This window comes from Typopeltis vanoorti, chromosome 25, assembly GCF_054136105.1.
Source record: "Typopeltis vanoorti isolate ZY-2024b chromosome 25, IOZ_Tvanoo_1.0, whole genome shotgun sequence".
Taxonomy (NCBI): domain Eukaryota; kingdom Metazoa; phylum Arthropoda; class Arachnida; order Uropygi; family Thelyphonidae; genus Typopeltis; species Typopeltis vanoorti.
The window spans coordinates 56,887,171-56,910,229 of NC_143573.1; the positions used below are offsets into that span (position 1 = coordinate 56,887,171).

General features: G+C 36.4%; 1 protein-coding gene across 1 annotated transcript in view; it reads right to left on the reverse strand.

Annotated features, from left to right (window-relative positions):
* Sbf (SET domain binding factor) overlaps positions 1 to 23,059 on the reverse strand; it is a 631,948-nt gene that overhangs the window by 246,110 nt on the left and 362,779 nt on the right. Inside the window, 1 exon segment of the mRNA XM_090414822.1 lies at positions 12,811 to 12,923. Coding sequence (XP_090270948.1) covers positions 12,811 to 12,923 — 113 coding nt within the window.

Sequence of the window (23,059 nt, forward strand, 5' to 3'; positions counted from 1 at the left end):
ACGAAAACTTTACATTAATGTTATCCCAGTAGAGCACACACACAAGAAACCTCCAGAAATGAAGTTTGTTTGTTTATTAAAATTAAAAATTCCTTACTTTTTGTATTGAATTTTTTTTTTTTTTTGACTATTATTTATAAGACTATTAGACTTTTTTTATACAATGTTCGTCAAGTAGCTTTATTTTATTGTTCTGCATGTTTCGCCAATTTTTTTCTACCGGCATCTTCAGGGAATACAAACTAGTAAGCTATATGAAAGTAACAGACTAGGTATAACTGATGGTTCTAATTCATACAAAAAATTAGTATTGAACGAGGCAATGTGCGTGTCTCAGGAACGTGATTTATTCGTTATGGCTCATGATGTAATTGTCACGAAAGTTCATTTCTTTGATGTTTAATGATCTGATTAAAGTTTTCCAAATTTTTGGTAAGGTTAGACCTTGATTCTTATTTAGGTTTTCAGTTTTACTGGCGACTGTAGCTGCTTCCTTGAAGGTTCTTGAATGGTAGTTATCTTCTATATAGGGCATAAGGCTCTTATCCCACTCAATGTGATGGTTAGAGGCAAAGTGGCAAGTAAGGCCTGAAATGTCTTGTCTGTTGTTTCTGACATATCCAATGTGTTCTTTCTTTCTCGTTTCAAAGCTTCTAGAGGTCTGACCTACATAACTAATACCACATGAGCAAGGTATATTATATACTCCAGAGTACTTGTAGAATGGATGAGGATCTTTCGGTGATCTTAAAAATTTCCGAATAATGTTGATTGGCTTGAATGCTACTCTGATATGTGGTTTTAGAAGGTCAGCTAATTTTTTGGAAATGCTGCTGACAAATGGAATAGTAGAAATTTTTTTATTTTTCACTTGGTTAGAGTATAATAAATTTAGTTTAATCCTTTATCCAAGTGTGAGCAAACAAAGTTTGCGCCTGAAAGTATCTTCAGGACTGGGGTAAGGTGGTACAACACCAGGACAACTTGTTGCAAAGGTGGAGCAAGCTACCAACTACTCCTGTCTCAGTATCTCCTATAATGCAAAACACATCTCCTTGCAGATATGTCTAATGTTATGGCCCTTCCCTTAATGCATAACATTAGACATATCCGCAAGGAGATGTGGTTTGCATTATAGGAGATACTGAGACAGGAGTAGTTGGTAACTTGCTCCACCTTTGCAACGAGTTGCCCTGGTGTTGTACCACCTTACCCCAGTCCTGGAGATACTTTCAGGCGCAAACTTTGTTTGCTCACACTTGGATAAAGGATTAAACTAAATTTATTAAATGGAATAGTAATAGTACTGATGTATTGGACGTCATCACATTGTCTATGTGATATATCAGTCAAGAGAATCTTGTTGTAGAGTCTTTTTGGATAACCATTTAAAGATAGTTCTCTGGATATTGTAGTTAATTCCATTTGTAGGTCATTCTTATCTTCTGTACCGTATAGCTCTTTTCTTGAGCATATGGATAATGCTAAGTTTCTGAGCTATATGATAAGACAAGTTGAAATGGAGGTAACGTCCAGTATTTGTAGGTTTTCTATAAACATATAGGTTGATACTATTATTGGTTTGTTTCTTTATTGGGATGGCAAGAAATGGCAGTTTTCCATCTTTTTCAATTTTTAATGTGAATTTGATGGTATGGTGGAAAATATTGATTTGGTTAAGGTAATCCATTAGTTCGTCTTTCATATGATCCCAAATGAGAAAGATATCATCCATATATCTGTACCAAATTTTCGGTTTTGGAATGATCTGGGATAAGAATTTTTCTTCTAGATCTTCCATGAATAAGTCAGCACAAGGAGGAGAGAGGGGGCTACCCATGGCTAATCCGGTGAGTTGTTTGTAGACAGTTTTTGGCCAAATAAAATAGAAGTTAAACAGTGATTGAACAAAGTAGTGATGTTTCTTGGGAACAAGTTGTCTAAGATGTTGATGACTTCAACCACTGGAATGTTTGTAAACAGAGATGTAATATCTAAGCTTGCTAGTATATCCTCTTCATAGATAGGGATGTTTTTTATTTTATCTATAAAATGTTGTGAGTTTTTAATATAAGTATCCGAGACGTGAATGTGTTGTTGTGAAATCTTAGCAAGGTACTTGGACAGTTGGTAAGTGGGAGAATAGATTCCGTCAACTATTGGACGTAATGGTATACCTTCTTTATGAATTTTAGGAACACCATACAGTCTAGGAGTTAGTGGGTGCATTGATTTTAACTTTCTTATTACTTCTATAGGCCAGTTAGTCATTCCACTTAATAGTTCATTAGTGTCATTATGGTTTTTTATGGTCGGATCTCTACTGAGAACTTCATAGACAGACCTGTCAGATAATAGATTTTTAATTTTTTCTTCATAATTTTTAGTATTTAATATAACTGTATTATTACCTTGGTCGGCTTTGAGTATGATGATGTCTTTATTATTTCTTAATTTATGTGGAATGGCATATGGATAATTTAGCATTATCAATATGCTCAAGAAAAGAGCTATACGGTATACAACAGATAAGAATGACCTACAAATGGAATTAACTACAATATCCAGAGAACTATCTTTAAATGGTTATCCAAAAAGACTCTATAACAAGATTCTCTTGACTGATATATCACATTGACAATGTGATGACGTCCAATACATCAGTACTATTACTATTCCATTTGTCAGCAGCATTTCCAAAAAATTAGCTAACCTTCTAAAACCACATAATATCAGAGTAGCATTCAAGCCAATCAACACTATTCGGAAATTTTTAAAATCACCGAAAGATCCTCATCCATTTTACAAGTACTCTGGAGTATATAATATACCTTGCTCATGTGGTATTAGTTATGTAGGTCAGACCTCTAGAAGCTTTGAAACGAGAAAGAAAGAACACATAGGATATGTCAGAAACAACAGACAAGACATTTCAGGTCTTTCTTGCCACTTTGCCTCTACTAACCATCACATTGAGTGGGATAAGAGCCTTATGCCCTATATAGAAGATAACTACCATTCAAGAACCTTCAAGGAAGCAGCTACAGTCGCCAGTAAAACTGAAAACCTAAACAAGAATCAAGGTCTAACCTTACCAAAAATTTGGAAAACTTTAATCAGATCATTAAACATCAAAGAAATGAACTTTCGTGACAATTACATCATGAGCCATAACGAATAAATCATGTTCCTGAGACACGTGCATTGCCTCGTTCAATACTAATTTTTTGTATGAATTAGAACCATCAGTTATAACCTAGTCTGTTACCTTCATATAGCTTACTAGTTTGTATTCCCTGAAGGTGCCGATAGAAAAAAATTGGCGAAACATGTAGGACAATAAAATAAAGCTACTTGACGAACATTATATAAAAAAAGTGTAATAGTCTTCCTTACTTTTTGTTTAATAATATTTAATAATTATTGTTTAATAACATAATATGTTTATTTGTTTAGTGTAATAAAATTGGTTTATTAAAATTGTTGGTTGGTAAAATTAAAAACTTATTAGGAGATAATTTGTGAGGGGGGGCGAGATTTTGACTGCCTAGAGGGCCTCTTCAGGGTTTAATCTGGCACTGTTAGAAAGAAATAAACATAAAATCAAATTGGAAATTAATGAAACACAATCTGGTTTTCAGGAAAATAAAGGATCTAGAGAAGGACCCTTCAACATTAGAACTATTAGAGAAAGATATCTGGAGAAGCAGAAAGAAGTCTACTTATGTTTTATTGACTACACAAAGGCCTTTGACAATATACAACATGAACAACTAATTGAATACATCAGAAAATTAGGAGTAGATGGTAAAGATACCAGATTACTGATAAATCTATATTGGGAGCAAACTGCCTCAATAAAAATATCAGGAGAAACCTCGGAGGAATTCCCAGTAAAGAAGGGTGTCAGACAAGGCTGTGTTCTTTCTCCTATATTGTTTAATCTCTATACTGAAAATATCTTCCAGCAATTAGAAGAATTTAGAGGAGTCAGCATAGGAGGCAAAAATATAAACAACTTAAGATATGCAGACGATACAGTACTGCTAGCTGAAAATAAAAAAGATCTTCAAAACCTACTAGAAGAGACGCTAAAACTAAGTGAAAAATACAGACTTAATTTCAACTTCAGAAAAACCAAAATCATGCTGGTAACAAGAGAAAAAGGGAAAATACCCAATATAAATATTAAGATCAGAGGAAATACCTTAGATCAAGTAGAGAGTTATATATATTTGGGTCAACTAATTACAGAGAATGGAAAGTGTGATAAGGAAATATTAAGAAGAATAGAAATGCTAGATCAGCCTTCATTAACATGAAAAACATTCTGACCTAAGGGAAATTCACACAAAAACAAGAATTAGGCTGTCCAAATGTTATGTATGGTCAACACTTCTATATGGAGCAGAAACCTGGACAATATCAAAATATTGTGGAAATAAACTAAAAGCCTTTGAGATGTGGATCCTCAGAAGAATTCTTAGAGTCCCATAGACTGCCAAAAAAACTAATTTAGAAATTTATTTAAGTTAAGGGATATTACATCCCATATTGTTTCTTAGCCGAATAAGAAACTCAAAAGAGTTTCATGCCGAATATAGAAATTATATAAAGTTCGCCGATTCCAAGCGAAAGCAAATACCTGAATAGCAGCAACTGATCCTTAAGGTAGTGCAAGCTGAGGCAACTCATAGCAAAGGTGGAGCAAGATCCAATCATTTATTTAGTAATTTAGAAATATATTTAGTAATTTATAATTTAGTTTAATAATTTAGTTTAGTTAGTAATTTATAATTTTAGTAATTTATAATATTTTTAGTAATTTAATAATATATTTAGTAATTTAGAAATATTAGAGATGATTGGAGAAGATAGGACTCTGTTGAAAACCATTAAGAAAAGGAAAACCACCTACCTTGGTCACATACTAAGGCATGAATCCCTACAAAAAACACTTCTAGAAGGAATGATACAAGAAAAAAGAAGAAGAGGAAGACAAAGAACAGATTGGATGGGAAATATTAAGGACTGGACCTTTTTTTCCTATGAAGAATGCAAAAGAGAAGTACAAAACCATACATGGTGGAAGCTCATGGTAGTCAACCTCCTGGAAGGAGATGACATCTGACAAGACATATAAATAAATGATGCCAAGAATTTATATTCTTGTTTAATCCTTTATCCAAGTGTAAGCAAACAAAGTTTGTGATTGAAGTAATTTCAGGACTGGGAAACTCGTATATAGAAGCTAATGACTTCGCATCACTTGCCTTAGTATCCCACAATGCAAAGCACATATCCTTATGGACATGCACAACTCATATATAGAAGCTAATGACTTCACATCACTTGCTTTATTATCCTATAATGCATAGCATTATACATGCCTGTAAGGATATGTGCTTTGCATTATGGAAGGTAAGTAAGTGGTGTGAGGTCATTAGCTTCTATATACGAGTTGTGCAGTCCTGAAATTACTTCAGGCACAAACTTTGTTCGCTTACACTTGGATAAAGTATTAAACTAAGAATATAATTTCTTGGCATCTTTAATTTATCAGAGAAGGCAGCTGACACAACAAAAGAGGAAAAGTTGGTGTCCTTGTTGGAGATTTAAACAGCATAGTAGGAAATGATTACCAAACATATAAGAATGTTTTCGGAAAATTTGGAGAAAATAGAAAAGTTATAATAATGGTAAGTGCCTGCTAGATTTCTGCTCAAGACATGGACTAGTTATTACTAATACCATGTTTCAACATAAAAATGTGCACAAATTCACAAAGAGAGAAGATGCAAGGAATAAGAAAAGTCATACTATATTGTTGACAGTGATGTTTTCCCACTGGTTTACAACAGAAGAATACACAGAGGATTTGAAATGGGAAGTGATCACCATTATGGGTTGAGCAGGTTAAAATTGAACCTCATATTGAAAAGAAGGATGTGTAAGAAAGTTTTGAAATGAATCAAAGTTGAACAGTTCTCAGATGTGATCTATAGACTCAAATACACAAACATTAATTCAAGAAAAACTGAAAAAGTTTGAAAACAAGAACCAAATCTTGGAGATTCAATGGCAAATCCTGAAGAAAACATTGATTCAGCCAGAGAGGCAGTCAGCTTGAGCTCTTAAAGAATACAGGGATAAATGTAAGAAAGCAAAGCTTTGTGTAAAATAAGCTAAAAAAAAGTCATGGGAAGACTTGGTAAGAACATAGAAAATAAATATCAGGAAGGTGGTAAAATATTCTGGAGGCTATTGAAAAAGCTCAGAAATTATTATTATTATATGGGTACCTCCATAGAGCAGAAGACTCACCACAGGAAACCTAATCTATCCACACAATTTATCATACCTCTCTTTGAACCCATTAACAGACAAAGCACTCACAAATGAGTCTGGTAACCCATTCCACTCATTCACAACTCTCCAAGCAAAAAATCTAATCCTCACACCCTTTTCCAGGGATTCCAGGGATGACCCCTTGTTCTGTTCCCTCTAGCCAAGTGCTGAAACATTTCTCCTGCATCAATCCTATAAAACCCTTTAAGCAAATTAAATGTTTCTTTCATATCCTCTCTTTTTCTCCTATCAACCAACTTCTGCAATCCATACACCTTCAATCTATCCCCATAAGGAACATTCCACAGGCCACTCGCCATCTTGGTCACTCACCTCTGAATCTTCTCCTCTGCTTCCTCATCCCCAAGAAACCCAGGGGACCAGACTTGAGCACAGTAATCCAAATGTGGGCATATCAAGGCCTTATAAAGAGGAATAACAACTTCCTTATCTCTACATGTTAACGTGTTCTTAAATAGCCAAGTAATCATATGGGCTACCTTAGCAATATGTCCTCAAAACTTTAACTCTATGTCTACCACCACCCTAAATCTCTATATTCATCTATTTCCTGGAGTACAGTGCCATGAATGTGATACACAGTTTGTAATCTATTTATCCCAAAATGCCTAATTTTGCATTTCTCAATATTAAACTGACAAACATTAACTTTTGCCTATACTGACAGCATATTTAAATTGCCCTGCAAGCTCTCCACATTGCCTTGATTAACTATTTCTTCTAAGTAATTTCACATCATCAGCAAACAACTAAATATTTTCTTTCAGGTTATTTCCTATATCATTTATGTACAAATTAAACAGCAATGGTCCAAGCACTGAAACTTGCAGTACACCACTAGTCACATGTTTTTGCTTTGATTCTGCCCCTCCATATACCACTTTTTGATATCTGTCCAGCAGCCATCCACTTATCTACTTCAACAGTGTCATATCCAATCCAAATTTGTTCTAAATTGCATAACAGAGTTTCATGTGGTATTGTGTCAAATACCACTGCAAAATCCAGCACAATCATTGTGTAGCCATTTCCTTTATCCAACTCAACTGTTACTCTATTATAAAAAGTTAGTAAATTACTAAGGCATGACCAACCCTCATACAGTATCATATTTTTATCTCTCCATTCTTGAATTCTCTTTTTGACCAATTTTTCTAGTACTTTTACCACCATGCCTGAGATATTGATCGGTCTATAATTTGCTACTGCAATCTTAGAATCTCTCTTGTGCAAAGGAATCGTTTTGCCCTCTTTCCACTTCCCAGGAACTCTACCAGAGCTGAGACTTAAAGAGCCTAGTTAAAGGCATTGCCAGTTCCCTTGCACATTCTCGCTAAACCCTAGCTGATATCCCATCTAATCCCACAGATGTATTTACATGTAGATTCTGCAATATCCTAATTCCCATAATGGTGTCTGTTACACAGGTTAAAAGCAGTAATCTAAGATGATATATCCTTGCAAAGTGGTCACCCAGTAAATTAATTATTTTATCCACTTCCGTCTCCTTGTGACCATCATCACTTATTAAGGTTAATCTTCCATAGTCATTCTTCCTCTTACTTGCCACTAAAAGAACTTTTTAGGATTGCTTCCGGCCTGCTTGGTTAGTTTCTTGTCATAATCTGATTTTGCCTTCCTTGTCATGCTGGTCACCTTTCTCTATATATATCCTCCACAGCATTTTCTTCTTCTGCAGCTCGTGCTTAATGATATTACTCATTGATCTAACTCCTACCCAATTAACCCTCCTTACCCTAGACACACAATTTAATACTGCTTAACTTATATCCCATAACTATAATTCTGCACTACTAACACCCTTAACCTGCAGTGTTTTATGCCATTGTACAGATTTAAGCTTCTTCCTAAGCATCCTGCCTTGTAGTTGCAAAAATACCCATTCTTGACAGAATATTCCTCATGTTTTACAATCTCCCAAGTCAAGCCTGCATGGTCACTTTCACCAACTGAAGGCAATGTTGTCACCTTGGTCATGGATAGCTCTTCTGGTCCTATGACCAGGTCCAGTACTCTCCCACCCCTAGTCCCCCTTCATCACATGCGGCCTTAAGTAATTATCTATTAGCAGGTGTATAAATTTTATTTCCTTCCTGCCATGTGATCTTTCTTCCTTCCAGTCTATATCTCCACGGGCAAAATCCTTCATAATAATCACTTGCCGTGTACTCATTTTACTAATTTGCGATGCATGTCTTCCAGATCATCTGTGGAATTCCCTGGCCTATAGTAACAACCAACTATCTATTTTGTTTTACTGGCCTTAATCTCACGACAGACTGTTTCAAATGAATAGCCACTCTCCTGCCTGTCTCCTGTTCTTTTTGATTGCAATTCATCTACTATCATCAGCAGTACTCCTCCCCTATGCTATCTTCTCTATCTTTCCTGAAAATACTAAACCCTTCACATTCAATCCCTGTAACTACGTCATCTGCTGATAGCCAAGTCTCACTAATGTCTATAACTTTTGGCGAGGTTGCACTAACCAATGCCCAAAACTCCTCCCTCTTGTTCCTGATACGTCTGGCATTAGTATATAGAAATTGCAGCATTCCTTTATGCCCCTAGCCACCTTTACTTTCTGAATTGACTACCCTATTCAATATTTTTGTTTGAGAGACTACATTTCTGTGTTGGTCATTCTCACACTTACTCGCTTCATGGGTGCCTTCACACAAACTCACTTGGAGGAACATCACTAAATGGAGGAAAGAGTACTATAAAAGGAATTAGAGATGTAAACAGGTCATAAAAATGGAAGATAAAGATATTCCTGATGTCTAAAGTAATTACTTTGAAAGATTGCTAAATGAAACAAGCAGTGACGGAAAAATGATAGAAAACACTCACCAGGAATGTCATCTTGAATATACATCTGTACTCGAAGTAGAAAAAGCTATCACAAACCTGAAATGTGGAAAGGCAGTTTGAGTAGATGATATTCAACCAGAAATGCTAAAATATGAAGGTATAAAAGTTTTAGTGACTTGAATTGAAGAAGATTGTGTGTCTATGGGCACAGCATGCCAGTGATGAAAGAAGTCAATGTGTAGATTGTGCAAACTGAATGTGATGAATGGATATGGAGTTAGGTGTCTGAAAAAAAAAAGTGTTGTTTAACGAGAGGGTGGAAGTGCAGAGGCTGGAAACCAGAGTTATTGGGATGGGGGGGGGGATGCAGCACCCTTGTGTTCAAAATGCAGTTTCTCAGGTCCAGTACAAGGTCCTTTTCCTTGTTTCAGATGCTTCTGGCATTTCTATACAAAAACTGCAGTATCTTGTGGACTCACAGCCAATGTTTGCACCTTAATATTGACTTATCAAATTCAAACTTAAGGTGCAAACATGGCTGTGAGTCCACAAGATACTGCAATTTATGTATAGAAATGCCAGAAACATCTGAAACAAGGAAAAGTTTTCAGTTCTGATTAGCTGAATTTTTTCCCAAAATTATAGATAGCAGTGAAATTTGGTTGATGGAGAATGATATGACAGAATGAAAGAAATATTGTATTTTTTACAGGGAGGAGTACTAATTATTATTCAGGCCTCCATGGAGTCAAAAGATTCATCGTGGGAGGTCCTTCCTAAGAACATAAAGTCTGTCAAGACTCATCGAGGGGAGGTCCCTCCTAAGAAACAGAAAGTCTATCATACCACTCCTTAAACTCATTGACTGTTCTTGCTCTCACCACTCTATCAGGCAATGCATTCCATGGTTCAACCACCTTCCATGCAAAGAAACCACTCCTCACCCTCTTGCTCACAGTTTCCTTTCGTAACTTCCAGGGATGGTCCCTTGTCATCACTCCATCCTGCTGTTCAACCAAGCGAAAGAACTCCCCAGTGTCAACCCTGTAACTACCTCTCAACAGTCTAAAAGTCTGAATCATATCACCTCTCCTTCTTCTATCCATCAACCTCTGCAGTCCACATTCCCTCAGCCAATCCTCATAACTAACATTGTACAGCCCTGAAACAATCTTTGTTATCAGTCTTTGTATCCTTTCCACAGTTAATTTATCTCCTTCAAATCCTGGGGACCAAATCTGAGAACAACAGTCTAAGTGTGGTCTGATCAGAGTCTTATACAACGGAATGATAACTCTTTTATCTCTGCAGGTCGGTGTCCTTCTCATTATTGCAGCAATCCTCTGGGTTACTTTCACCACCTTTGTAATATGTCCCCTAAATTTCAGGTTTTTATCAATCATCAACCCCAGATCTCTTGTCTCCCCCTACTTCCTCCAGTATAGCTTCTCCCATAGAGTATGCAGCATCCCATAGATGTGTCCCAAACCTCAAGACCTTACATTTTGCTGCATTAAACTCAGACCTCCATTCATTTGCCCATCTGTCTAGCTTATTCAAATCCTCTTGCAGGGTTACCACATCTGCACTATTACTAATAACCCTTCCCAGCTTTGCATCATCTGCAAATAACTGAATATCCCCCTGCAATCCACTGACAATATCATTAATATAAAAGTTAAACAATATAGGTCCCGGTACTGAGCCCTGTGGGACACTTGTAACCCTCTGCCTCCTTGAAACTGCCCCACCATACACAACTCTCTGATATCTATCGGATAGCCAATCCTGAATCCAGTTGACCAACCTGACATCCAGACCCATGTGCTGCAACTTAAATATCAGCTTATCATGTGGCACCCTGTCAAATGCCTTCTCTAAATCCAAGAAAATGGCAGTATATGCCTTTCCCTCATCTACTGCTCTTGTAACTTTATTATAAAAGTCTAGCATATTGCTAAACCAAGAGCACCCCTTCACAAATCCATGTTGACTCTCACAGATAACATTACCCTCATCTGCCCAATGCTGTATACGGTCCCTCACTAATTTCTCCAAGATCTTAACAACTACTGATGACACACAAACTGCCTATAATTAGACACTTCCAGTCTGCTACCACCCTTATGCAATGGCACTATCTTACCTTCCTTCCATTCCATGGGCACCTTTCCCGCAGCCAGATTTTCATTGAAAAGTCAGATCAAAGGCGCTGTCAGTTTTGTCAGAATGTGCTTTAGCACATTCTCTCAAAACTCGTGGTGAAATACCATCCAGTCCCACAGCTTTACTGACATCCAGAGTACTCAGTATTTGGAAGACACTCTCCTCTAAACCTCAAACCTGCCCTATCCCTCTAGTATTAAAATTTACTCCTCCAGGATGCAATACTCCAATAAAGTGTTCATTGAAAGGAATGACCAGAAAGACTGCAATCAAATTCAACAAGAAGGTAAAGTTGAGGAAAGGAAGATATGTGCATTTGAAGCCATTTGAGTAGAGATAAAGGTCAACATGATAAAATATATTGTTGGTTGTACCATAGGCCAGGAGGTTTAGGGAAGAATGTCAGTGATATGCAATCGTAAATTAGTACATTGAGTGCACAATAAGAGAGTAATCATTATGGGCAACTTTAACTACAGGCACACAGAAAGAGAAATAGGAAGGAAAGGAAATAGAATTTATACAACTATTAAAATAATTAACTGAAACAGTATATGATTGAAAGGATGTGGAACCAGAGAGCTGGATCTGGTGAGAGCATTAGATACTCATCAGTGGGAAGAGTGATCATGCAGTGGAGAAAATTGCTAAACGTGGATTTTCAATTTCTATGGTAGAAATTATAACTTTAAGTAATCTCTTGTTATGCAGAGAATAGAAAGCTCAGTTCAATTGGTTTATATAGATGAAATGATTTTTACTTCCCTTTTTCCAGCTTGCAGCACACTTTTGAAACTCAAATTATTGCAGATATAGCAGGGGGCAGAAATGCATACTAGTCTTTATCTCATTATAACTGCATGGTACTGATAATATATCAAACTGATTATTTGAAAATAAATTCTAATGTTAATAATTAATAAACTCAACTGTTACTTTATGAAAATCCATTAATGAATAAATCACTGCTTGCTTTTTTTCATTTTAAATCATCCTAGGTATTCATCAATACAGGCAACAAACACATTTTATAATTGCAGAAAAAAAACTTATGCAATAAACTACACACAAACTGATGGGTATAGAGTGTGGAAGGCATAGTTAAGTCCAATGAATATTCCAATGCACATCTATATGTCACTGCACATGAGTTGGAAGGCATTGTATTAGAGTTTTATTAATAATGCCTTATATAACTTCCTTATGCTACATGCAATGGCACGTGTAAAATTTTGGTGTATATAACTATTGCCAAAGCCAACACACACACACAATATATTAAAAGTGCTTCTTAGTTATAAGGAAAAGCATGCAAAAATAAAAAAACAGACATGATTATTGCATGACTTATTTCTTATCCCAATTGATAAACACAAAATAGTTAAATCTGAAATCCAATTTATGTTTGTCATTTATTAGGCATGAATGTAAACAACTTACTAGATGAAGTTTGATGTCCTTTTAACATTCCAATAACGCCTTTTCCATGGAAGCTACTTGCCCGAAGTAAAAGTGCCTTGGTACGTGGATGCCGCCAAGTAATAGCAGGAAATCTAAGTATGTGTGTTTGTTTCAGTACTACTAATTATAATAAAGATTGCAAATATTTTAAGAATTATTTAAGGCATTATTTAATGTTTCTAAGCACAGCTTCTACTAAATATTTCATATTTCTTAATTTTCCACTGGCCAATAACTTGAAAATTATGTTTTTAAAGTGTAAAAATGGACTAGAAATTAGAAGTATTATTAATTATTTTGAAAATAATCCTTTGATTAATTGATAGCAATATTAATTCAGTTAGAGTGAATACGTATGTATTCACTCTAACTGAATGCAAACCAGTAGTGAAACGGTAAGTTTTTTTAAGTGGAATCAGGAGGGGATGATGAAGAGATAAAAGAGCTAGCGAGGATTATATAAAATGAATTCCCTGATGACAAAATACACATAATTATATCTGTTGATTATGTATGTAGTGACTACTGATGCCAGTCAAGAAGACTCAAAAAAAAAATCCCTAGCACAAAAGACAAATATAGTCAAGGATACAATCAATGATACATTATAAAGAAAAGAAACCAACAGTTTCTTTTCTTTATCTGTCTTTTAATCTATTCTATCTCACCTCTTTTTTAATACTAGTGGGCCAAGTACTGCAGACGTGTTTTGAAGAGCTCCTGATTCAGATAAGTTTTTACTAGGAATAATTAAGTATATATGCGTAATTGTGTGAGTAAGAGTGGCTGTAAACGTTGTACGCTACCGGTATTATTAGTGTGGGTTTTTTTTTCTTGTCTAAACTAAATTACGAAATCGTTATTATTAGACCTAGTAACCGGCAGAGAGAGAAAAAAAAAAATGGCGGCGGCATTGTCATTCCATGATTTGAATGTAGATTTCAGTCGTTTCGTTAAGTGTGAGGTCTGTTATATGTATTCCTTCGATTACATAAATGATTTGTGGATGTTTAGTGCGGATGGAAGAAGGGTGTGTGCGAAGTGTGACCTGAACGAAGAACTAATGAATGCGAATATGAAATTGATGACAGAAAGTGCTAGTACTGATTGTGTTGCGATTGCACGTTTGAAAGAAATGGATGGTGAGCAAGAGAAGCGAAAAAATGTTAAAAAATCAGGAAAAAAGAAAAAGAGCGATTTGACAACCGTAACGGATGTTAAAAGGGACGAAAGTGAGGTGGAAAGAAACGAAATTGAGAGAACGAATGAAAGTAGAACTTGCGTAATGCAGAAATCGCAAGTAAAAAAAATTGAAAGAATAAATGATGGCGAAAGTTCGACGCATGTTGGACCGAAAGTACTGAAACAAAGAAAGATGAATGACAGTAAAAGTGAGAAGAATGATAGCGAAAGTTGGACGCATGTTAGTCCGAAAGTACGGAAACAAAGAAAGATAAATGAGAGTGAAAGTGAGAAGAATGATAGTGAAAGTTGGACGTATGTTGGACCGAAAGTACGGAAACAAAGAAGGATGAATGAGAGGGAATGTGAGAAGAGGGGGTCGAGAGTTAGAAAGTTAGAAAGATTTAATGATAGAGAGAATGCGTCGCGAGGTTCGGAAAGTGAATTAGATTGGATGAGGCAAGAAATGAAATGGATGCAGAATGAAATTAAGAGAATTCAGGTCAAAACTATTAAAATAAATCATGATGGCATGAAAGAGTTAACGAAAGATGAGCGAATGGCGTTGTATGGCGACTCCATTATTAAAGGTGTGCTAGGGGATAAAATGCACAAGGTATGTTTTCCAGGCGGTAAAATAAGTAGAGTGATTGAGGCATTGGATATGAGGCGGGAGCAAGCAAAAGAGTTAATTGTATTAATTGGTACAAATGATTTGAGAGAGAACAAAGAGCATGTCAAAATGAATGTCAAGAGACTGCTTGGAAAGATAAAAGAGAATAGTGTGACAGGAAGGGTGGTCAGTGTGTTGCCTAGGTATGATTGTGGTGAAATGAGGCGGAGAGCAAGGATTATGAATGGTATTCTGGCTGAAATGTGTGAGGAGATGGGTGTACAGTTTGTTAATGTGTGGAATGAGTTTGAGGGACGAAGTGAGCTGTATGGGAGCGATGGACTGCATTTGAGTGGTTATGGTGTGAGTCGCTTGGAGAGACTGCTGCTGGAAGGTAGAGAAGTGAATAGAGAAAATGAATCAGATCGAGAGGGGAGTGATGTGGAAGAGCAGGAGAGTAAGACAGGAGAGATTGAAGAAGTGGAAATGAATGGAGAGGTGAGTGGTATGAGTATAGAAAATGAGAGAATGGGTGTGCAAAAGGAGCAGGGAAACGGGGAGGCCCAGGGTGGACAGGGATACACAGCGTGAGAAAGGTGGATGCTCCAAGAGGAGGTGAGAGCATGTGTAGGCAGGAAAGTAATGGGATGACCAGGGATCAAGAGGAAACAGATGTTGTTGCAAAGGGTTCTAAAATGAAGAAGCAGAAAGAGAAATGGCCCCAGTCCAGCATGGAGAGAGCATATCGAGTGAATGGTATCAGTGGAACTAGCTGTAGATCCAGAAATGAGTTGTTGTGTTTGTATACCAATGCTAGAAGCATAAGAAACAAGGCGGATGAAATGGTTGCACTAATTGTGTCTGTGTACCCAGAGATTGTTGGAATAAGTGAGACATGGTTAGACGAGGACGACATCCTGACAGGAATAGAGATGGAAAGGTATGATGTGTTTCGTGAGGATAGAAGGGATAAAAAGGGAGGGGGAGTGCTATTGATGATAGAGAAAGAGTTATGTCCATACAAGGTAGAGATGCAAGAGGGAAATAGGGCCAGTGGTTTTGAGGCAGTATGGTGTGAGATAGAGGTGAATAGAATCAAATACTTGGTGGGATGTTGTTATAGACCTGGTAATGTGGATGGTGGTGATAGTGAAATGTATAGTCAAATAAGCCAAGCAAATAAGAAAAGGGTGATCATTATGGGTGATCAATGCAGCTTGGGGGATTTTTAATTATGGCAATATAGACTGGATTGAAGAGATAGCGACTGGAAGTAAAGAAAATGAGTTTCTTGAGTTTTTGAGGGATAACTACCTCAGACAGTATGTAACAGAGGGCACACGAGGATTAAGGGTCTTGGATTTGGTCATCTCATCGGAGGATGTAATTATAAATGAGGTGTCAAATCATCCACCAATTGGTGAAAGTGACCATGAGGTGATTACCTGGGTGGTTGCCAGCAGTGCAAGGACCCCTGTGAAAAAAGAGTATATGTGGAACTACAAGAGGGTTGATTATGAAGAGCTCAGGAGACAGCTTGCAGATGTAGCATGGAATGAGGAGTTAGCTGGAAAAGAGATCAATGCAGCTTGGGGGATTTTCAAAAACTATTTAGTAGATGCAATGTCTAAATGTATACCACGGGTGAGAAGGTTAAATAAGGTAGGTGTGAGATGGATGAATAAAGAGATTAAGCATGCAATACAAAAAAAAAAGGCATTGTGGAGACAGCATAAGAGAAGTGGAAGTAACCAATTTCATGAGGTCTACAAAGACCAGGCAAGGAGGGTGACTTGGTTGGTGAGAGTAGCTAAAGAGAGGTATGAACAGCAGTTAGCTAATGAAGCCAAAAAGAATCCTAGGGAGTTCTTTCGATATGTAGCCAGCAAAAGAAAGAATGATTATGGAAGGATGACATTGATTGGAGGAAATGGTATAAAGACAGCTGTTGCAGAATGTGTTGTGGAGATACTTAATGAGCAATTCATAAAGATCTTTCAATCTTGTGAATGTGACTTCATGGAGAGATTAAGAGCAGTTGATGATGGGGAGGAGAGACTGACTGTAAGTGAGCAAGAGGTGTTTGGGGAGTTGAGTAAACTAGATGTAAATAAGGCTGTGGGACTTGATAATATATCACCACGTATTCTGAAGGAGTGTGCCAGAGAGTTGACACCTGCCTTGACATATTTTTTTAATATGAGTCTTGCACTTGGTCAAGTTCCTAAAGAGTGGAAGGAGGGAAAGATTGTGCCACTTCATAAAAGAGGTGATCGAACTCAAGCATCAAACTATAGGCCTATCTGTGTGTCAGGTGTTGTGGTTAAGTTGTTGGAGAAGCTTGTGAGAACTAGGATCCAGAGTTGGGTTGACAACAATGGTATAATCTTTGATGGACAGCATGGATTTGCTAAAGGGAGGTCATGTTTTAGTAATCTACTTACTTATTACAATAAAGTGACTGCTTCCTTGGACAGAGGAGAAGGATACACAGTAATATACTTGGATTTCGCAAAGGCTTTTGATAGAGTACCTCATGATAAGTTGACAGTCAAACTAGAGCAGATGGGGTTGGATATTAGATTAGTGCATTGGATTGGAGACTGGCTATCTGATAGGTATCAACAAGTTGTGTATGGGGGTGCAATATCCAGGAAAAGGAAAGTCACTAGTGGAGTGCCTCAGGGGTCTGTTTTAGGGCCATTACTATTTAACTTATATATTAATGATATTGGTGAAGATTTGGATGGAGATATTCAGTTGTTTGCAGATGATGCAAAGTTGGGACGAACCATAAAGAGTAGTGAAGATGTTGTGGCCTTGCAAGAAGACTTGAATAAATTGAGTGATTGGGCAAGCAAATGGGGATGTGAGTTCAATGTTGCAAAATGTAAAGTTTTAAAATTTGGAAAACAAAGATGGGATGCAGAATTTATGCTTGGTGAGAATATATTGTTGGAAGTAGAGGAAATAAGAGATCTAGGGGTGATAGTGGATAAGGATCTAAAATTTAGGGGACACATCGCCAAAATTGTGAAGACAACACAAAGACTTCTGGGAATGATGCGGAGGACACTGACATGTAGAAGTAGGGAGATACTTGTTCCAATGTATAAGGCTTTGATTAGGCCACACTTGGACTATTGTGCCCAGATTTGGTCACCGGGTTTTCAGAAGGATGAAGAGATGTTGGAAAGGGTCCAAAGGCGACTGACTAAGGTAGTTTCTGACCTCTGGAATGTTGAGTATGAGGAAAGATTGAAAAGATGTAATTTGCAGAGTCTTGTGGAGAGAAGGAAGAGGGGAGATATGATAGAGACCTACAAGTTGGTAAGGGGTTGTTATAGGATCAATGGTGGAGAAGTTCTACAGAGAATAGTGGGAGATCAGGGGAGAACCAGGGGTCATCCCTGGAAACTGTATAAGGTGGGTGTGAGAGGCAGGTTTTTTTCGTGCAGAGTTGTGAGTGATTGGAATGCCTTGCCTGAGAGCGTGGTGTCTGCAAGTAGTTTGAATGTGTTTAAGACACGGTATGATGAGATGTGTGTGTAAGATAAAAGGACCTCCTAGATGAGTCTTTGACTCCATGAGGTCTTGTTTAATAATAATAATAATAATAAAAAAAATTAATATTTGTTTAGTAGGATAATGAAGAATATTTGTCATTTGGTTTAAAAGCATGCATATATATATATATATATATATATATATATATGTATATGCAATAAAGCATATATTTAACATATACAGTCATGCCTCGACTTAACATCCTTTCAAAGATGCGTCCATGATCCCATAATAGAATAAAGAGCATTTTCGACTATACAAGCCGCAAGCGAGCATAAAGTAAAAAGGTTTTTATTTAGCAACAATGCAGTAGCAACAGCGCATTCAGTGGCAACCTCCCTCAGCAGTCGGTACTTGGCTTCAACAGTTCCTCTGTTGATTTTGTGTATGAAAAATATGTTACTTGTGTATTTATTGTTAAATATTGCAATATTTTGTGCAACATAGTTCCTACACACCCAATTAAAAAACCTAGTGAAGAATCACAGAAAAAGAGGTGAATTGATCTTGAAACGAAGTTGCAAGTTCAATGATAGTGACAAAGCAATGACAAGGTCCTATCAGTGATATAGAAAAGCTGCTTGCATCATAGATAGAGGACCTGAACCAAAAACGCATACCCCTTAGCACTATGACCATAACCGCTAATGCACTAAGTGTCTTCAACATGTTGAAGAGAGAATGCAGGACCCAATTATGACTACAAATTCAACGCTTCTTCTGGTTGGTTCAGCATTTTGCACTGATGTGAAAACGTATGATGAATCTGCAAGTTCCAATGAGAAGCCTGCCAAGGAGTTTGTGGAGAAATTGGATAAAATTATTTGCCATAGCAAATATTTATTTGCTGTGACAAATAAATTGCCTGAGCAGACAATTCATCCAAAAAAAGCTAAAATCTATGTCTGGTTTCAATGCTCTTAAAGACCGTGTTATGATTCTGTTAGAAGGTAATGTGGCTGGATACAAACTGAAACCATTTGTGATATATCACAGTGAGTATCCTCGAGCCTTCAAAAACATTAGGAAGCATACTCTTCCAGTTCATTAGTGGAGATATAAGAAGTCGTGGATGACTCAAAAATTGTTAGAGGATGCCTTAATCAATATGCAAGTAAAATGGAAAGCTATTGTGTGAAAGAAAATGTAGAAATTAAAATTTTATTAATTCTATAATGCTCCAGGTCATCCATCTTATATCGGTGATCTTCACCAAGTTCAAAGTCATGTTTCTCCCTCCAAACACTACTTCATTGATCCAACCAATGGATCAGGGAGTTCTAGTAGTGTTTAAGGTTCATTATCTATGGAGAACTTTTTCACAAGCCATTTCTGCTAATGAAAGAAATGACTAGACTCTCAATTCTGGAAAGCATTCAATATTTATCATGCTATTAAAAACATTGCTGTAGTTTGGGACAAAGTGATCTCTCAATGTATGAGTGGCATATGGAAAAAGACATTAAAAAGGTTTGTGCACGATTTTAGAAGTTTTGAAAAAAATGAAGACCTTTGTAAGTTGAGTGAAGAAATAGTGGGCCTAGCAAACAATCTGAATCTCGAAGTGAATGATGATGACATAGTTCAACTCAGAGGAAGTGCCCCTGAAGGGTTGACCAACGAAGAAGAACAAGAAATGAAGAGGTAGTTAAACAATTCACAGTCTATTGCAGAATTGCAGAATATTTCTGCAATTCACTTGCAGAAATATTCTCTGCAGTTAGCGATGTTCTCAAAATGGCTGAAGACGTGAATCCCAATATTTAACGCTACTTATTAGTAGAAAGAAAAGTATGTGTTTGCTTGCTACAAACAAATTATGATGAAATGAAGAAGAGGAATAAGCAAAGCACATTGGATATTTTCATTAAAAAAAACAAAAAAAAACAGAGGTTACACCAGAGGAGCTGCAGCCTGATCCTTCACATTGGGAAAATAATGAATATGTGACTGTGGAGGAAGATTTGGTCGATTATTCTCCTGTTTTACAGTGGCAGTAACGAACAGTACAGTTTTATAAGGTTTAAAAATTAAAATGATAGTATACTTATTACAATTAAGTCCCTAAACCCTATAACTCTGTTGCTTTAATGTATCGACTTATGTCTGAACCGACTTATGTCCTGCCTGATGGAACGGAATCCTGATGTAAGTCGAAGGATGACTGTATACATGTGTGTGTGTGTGTGTATATGTTAAAGATGCCAAGAAATTCTATTATTGTTTTTAATCCTTTATCCAAGTAAGCAAAACAATGTTTTTGCATGTGAAGTATCTTCACAACTGAGCTACTTGTATATATTCCATAATGCAAAGGGCCACTATTCAACCTTTATCGAGGTGAAAAAAGTAAATGGGTGCTCATCACAGGCCTAGAGTAGTTAGCATACGGGTACAAGAGAGCCTGGATAGTAGTATTAGGAGAAAGAAAAGATAGACAGATAGTATGGGAGATAGAGAAATGACCTCAGCTCTTTATATCATCATATAGCTAAAGGTTATCAGTTTTCCTTTTTCACCAATTTCATATAGATGACCAACCAAAAGAACTATTGAAACTAAAGTGCAAAGATGTCGAATACCCAGGTGGTAGGCCTCATCTGAGTTAATTGCCTTGAGTTGGTCTTCTCTGCCTGGGATTGCTTTCCAGTCATCCCTGCAACTGACTATAAGATCACATTGAATTAAGAAGATGGAACTATTTAAAAACCTCTCTCATAGCAACAATAAACAGATTTTTCTCTCCCCCCTGGTGAATATTGCATAACGTAGGTGGTCTACACCAGAGGTAGTCAAAAATTTTATATCTTTTAGAATGCTTCTTCCTAAATACAAAATTCGTCTGACTGAACAATAAAAGATATAATAGTATAAATCATTTTGATGTCATATTGTTGGTTATCAAATCCATGTTTCTTTCTAACCTTCCATAAATGATATTTTAATTCATTAATTATAAAAATCAAAATTCTCTTCCCATTGCTGACAGGTGGTGGGTACTGCAAAAAAAAAACCTATTCTGTCCTGTTATAAGTAATGGAATGGCAAACACATTATAAAATCCGTTCCAAATATTGTTTTGCTACTTGTATAAAGCATTAAAACCAAGGATATAATTTCTTGGCATCTTTATAATAGAACCAAGTTAAGAAAACTTTACATACACACTCACACAACTTTTATCTTATTTATTTACTTTTCCTACATCAAACTAAGATTGTAAAACCTTAGTGATGTGTTTGGGATAGAGGTTGAAGAACAAGAAGGAACATGTTGATGATTTTTTTAAACAGCTGAAGATTATAGTCCATAGAAACACAGGGAAGGTTGTTCAAAGAGAATACAAGGATGGAGAAGCTGGTTTGGTAGGTTTGTAGTTGGTATTGTGATGTGTTTGGGATAGAGGTCAAGGAACAAGAAGGAACATGTTGATGATTTTTTTACAACGGCTGAAGATTATAGTCAAGTAGAAACACAAGGAAGGTTGTTCCAGAGAATACAGAGATGGAGAAGCTGGTTTGGCATGTTAGTAGTTGATATAAATGGATGTTAAGTACCCACTGCTTGCATTTTCATAAGCTTATAGTAGTTTTTCCCAAAGTCGCATGGATCAAGTACCACTTTTGGGGCACAACCTCATAATCGTACTACCATTCTAGGGAGACATAATATGGAAAATCAAGATTATAGAAAAAAATACAATTTAAAAAAATAATAATAATAATAATAATAATCTTTAACTGGAATACAAAACAAATCATTATTTAATGTGAGGAATGGAACTACTTGTGGCCAAATGCCACACGGGGATAGCAGGTTCAATATCTGAAAGTTTAAAATAAAGATATGGTTCTACATTAATAAGGAAATTTGACTTTTTTGTTTTAATACTCACAGCAAGGTAGAGAATTCAAACTCACATATATGGAGTTAAGAAAGGCAGAAGGAACTTCAATGATTTGTATTACAGGATTTGATATCCAGAATTAATGCTGAACCAGAATGAGGTAGTGTAGCGTAGTTTGTTCTCTGTGCAGTTTTCAGGGATCTGAAGTCATATCTGAGTGAAAAGATTTCTTATTCACTCAAATTTACTGTCAGGCTCAGGGAAGTACTTATGAAGACTATTTTGCAACCTTTACAGATGTTGCTTCATATTTTGCAACACCTCCAAACTAATTTCATGGGCAGTATTTAATAGAAATATAATTTCTATTAAATTTCTTCCCATCCTCATGAAGAATGGGAAGGAATCATTGCCTTGATTAAGGTACATATGCCACAGCCCTAGTTCTTTAATAATCATGCCTGTTTTAATTTTGAGCAGGGAAAATTGATATAAATTTCCCTTGCAAGGACAGATTAAGGTTGCTAAGTGATAAAACCCATGGGTGCCATTGCAGCACCAAAGCCAGAGCGTAAAAATAAATATACAGCATGTGTTAATGTTTTTGGTATTAACTAACTGTTGGCTTCTTTCTCCCTACTTAATTCACCCATCAATAACATTTTATTTGAAATATTTATACTTTTCTAGAAAAAGCAAGTAAATAGGTAAGAGTTATGCTTTTTTTTTTCAGTAACAATCCTTATTAAGCTGTCATACTGTCTATCATTCTAAGAGACAGCAGAAGACGACTTTTAGTTCAAATTTGTGCAGTCAGAAATATTTTTAATTATTTTTGCTGTATACCAACTAAAACATTCCATGTACTAATTGTGTGGCATGAGTAACACTTTGGGAAATTTGCTTAGAGTAAAGTGGAGGAATGCTGGATGTCAGTTCTCTGTAAATGGTACCGAGGGAAGTATCTATAAAAACAGATAATCTGTAAAACAGAATTTTTAAGGGGTAATATATCATAA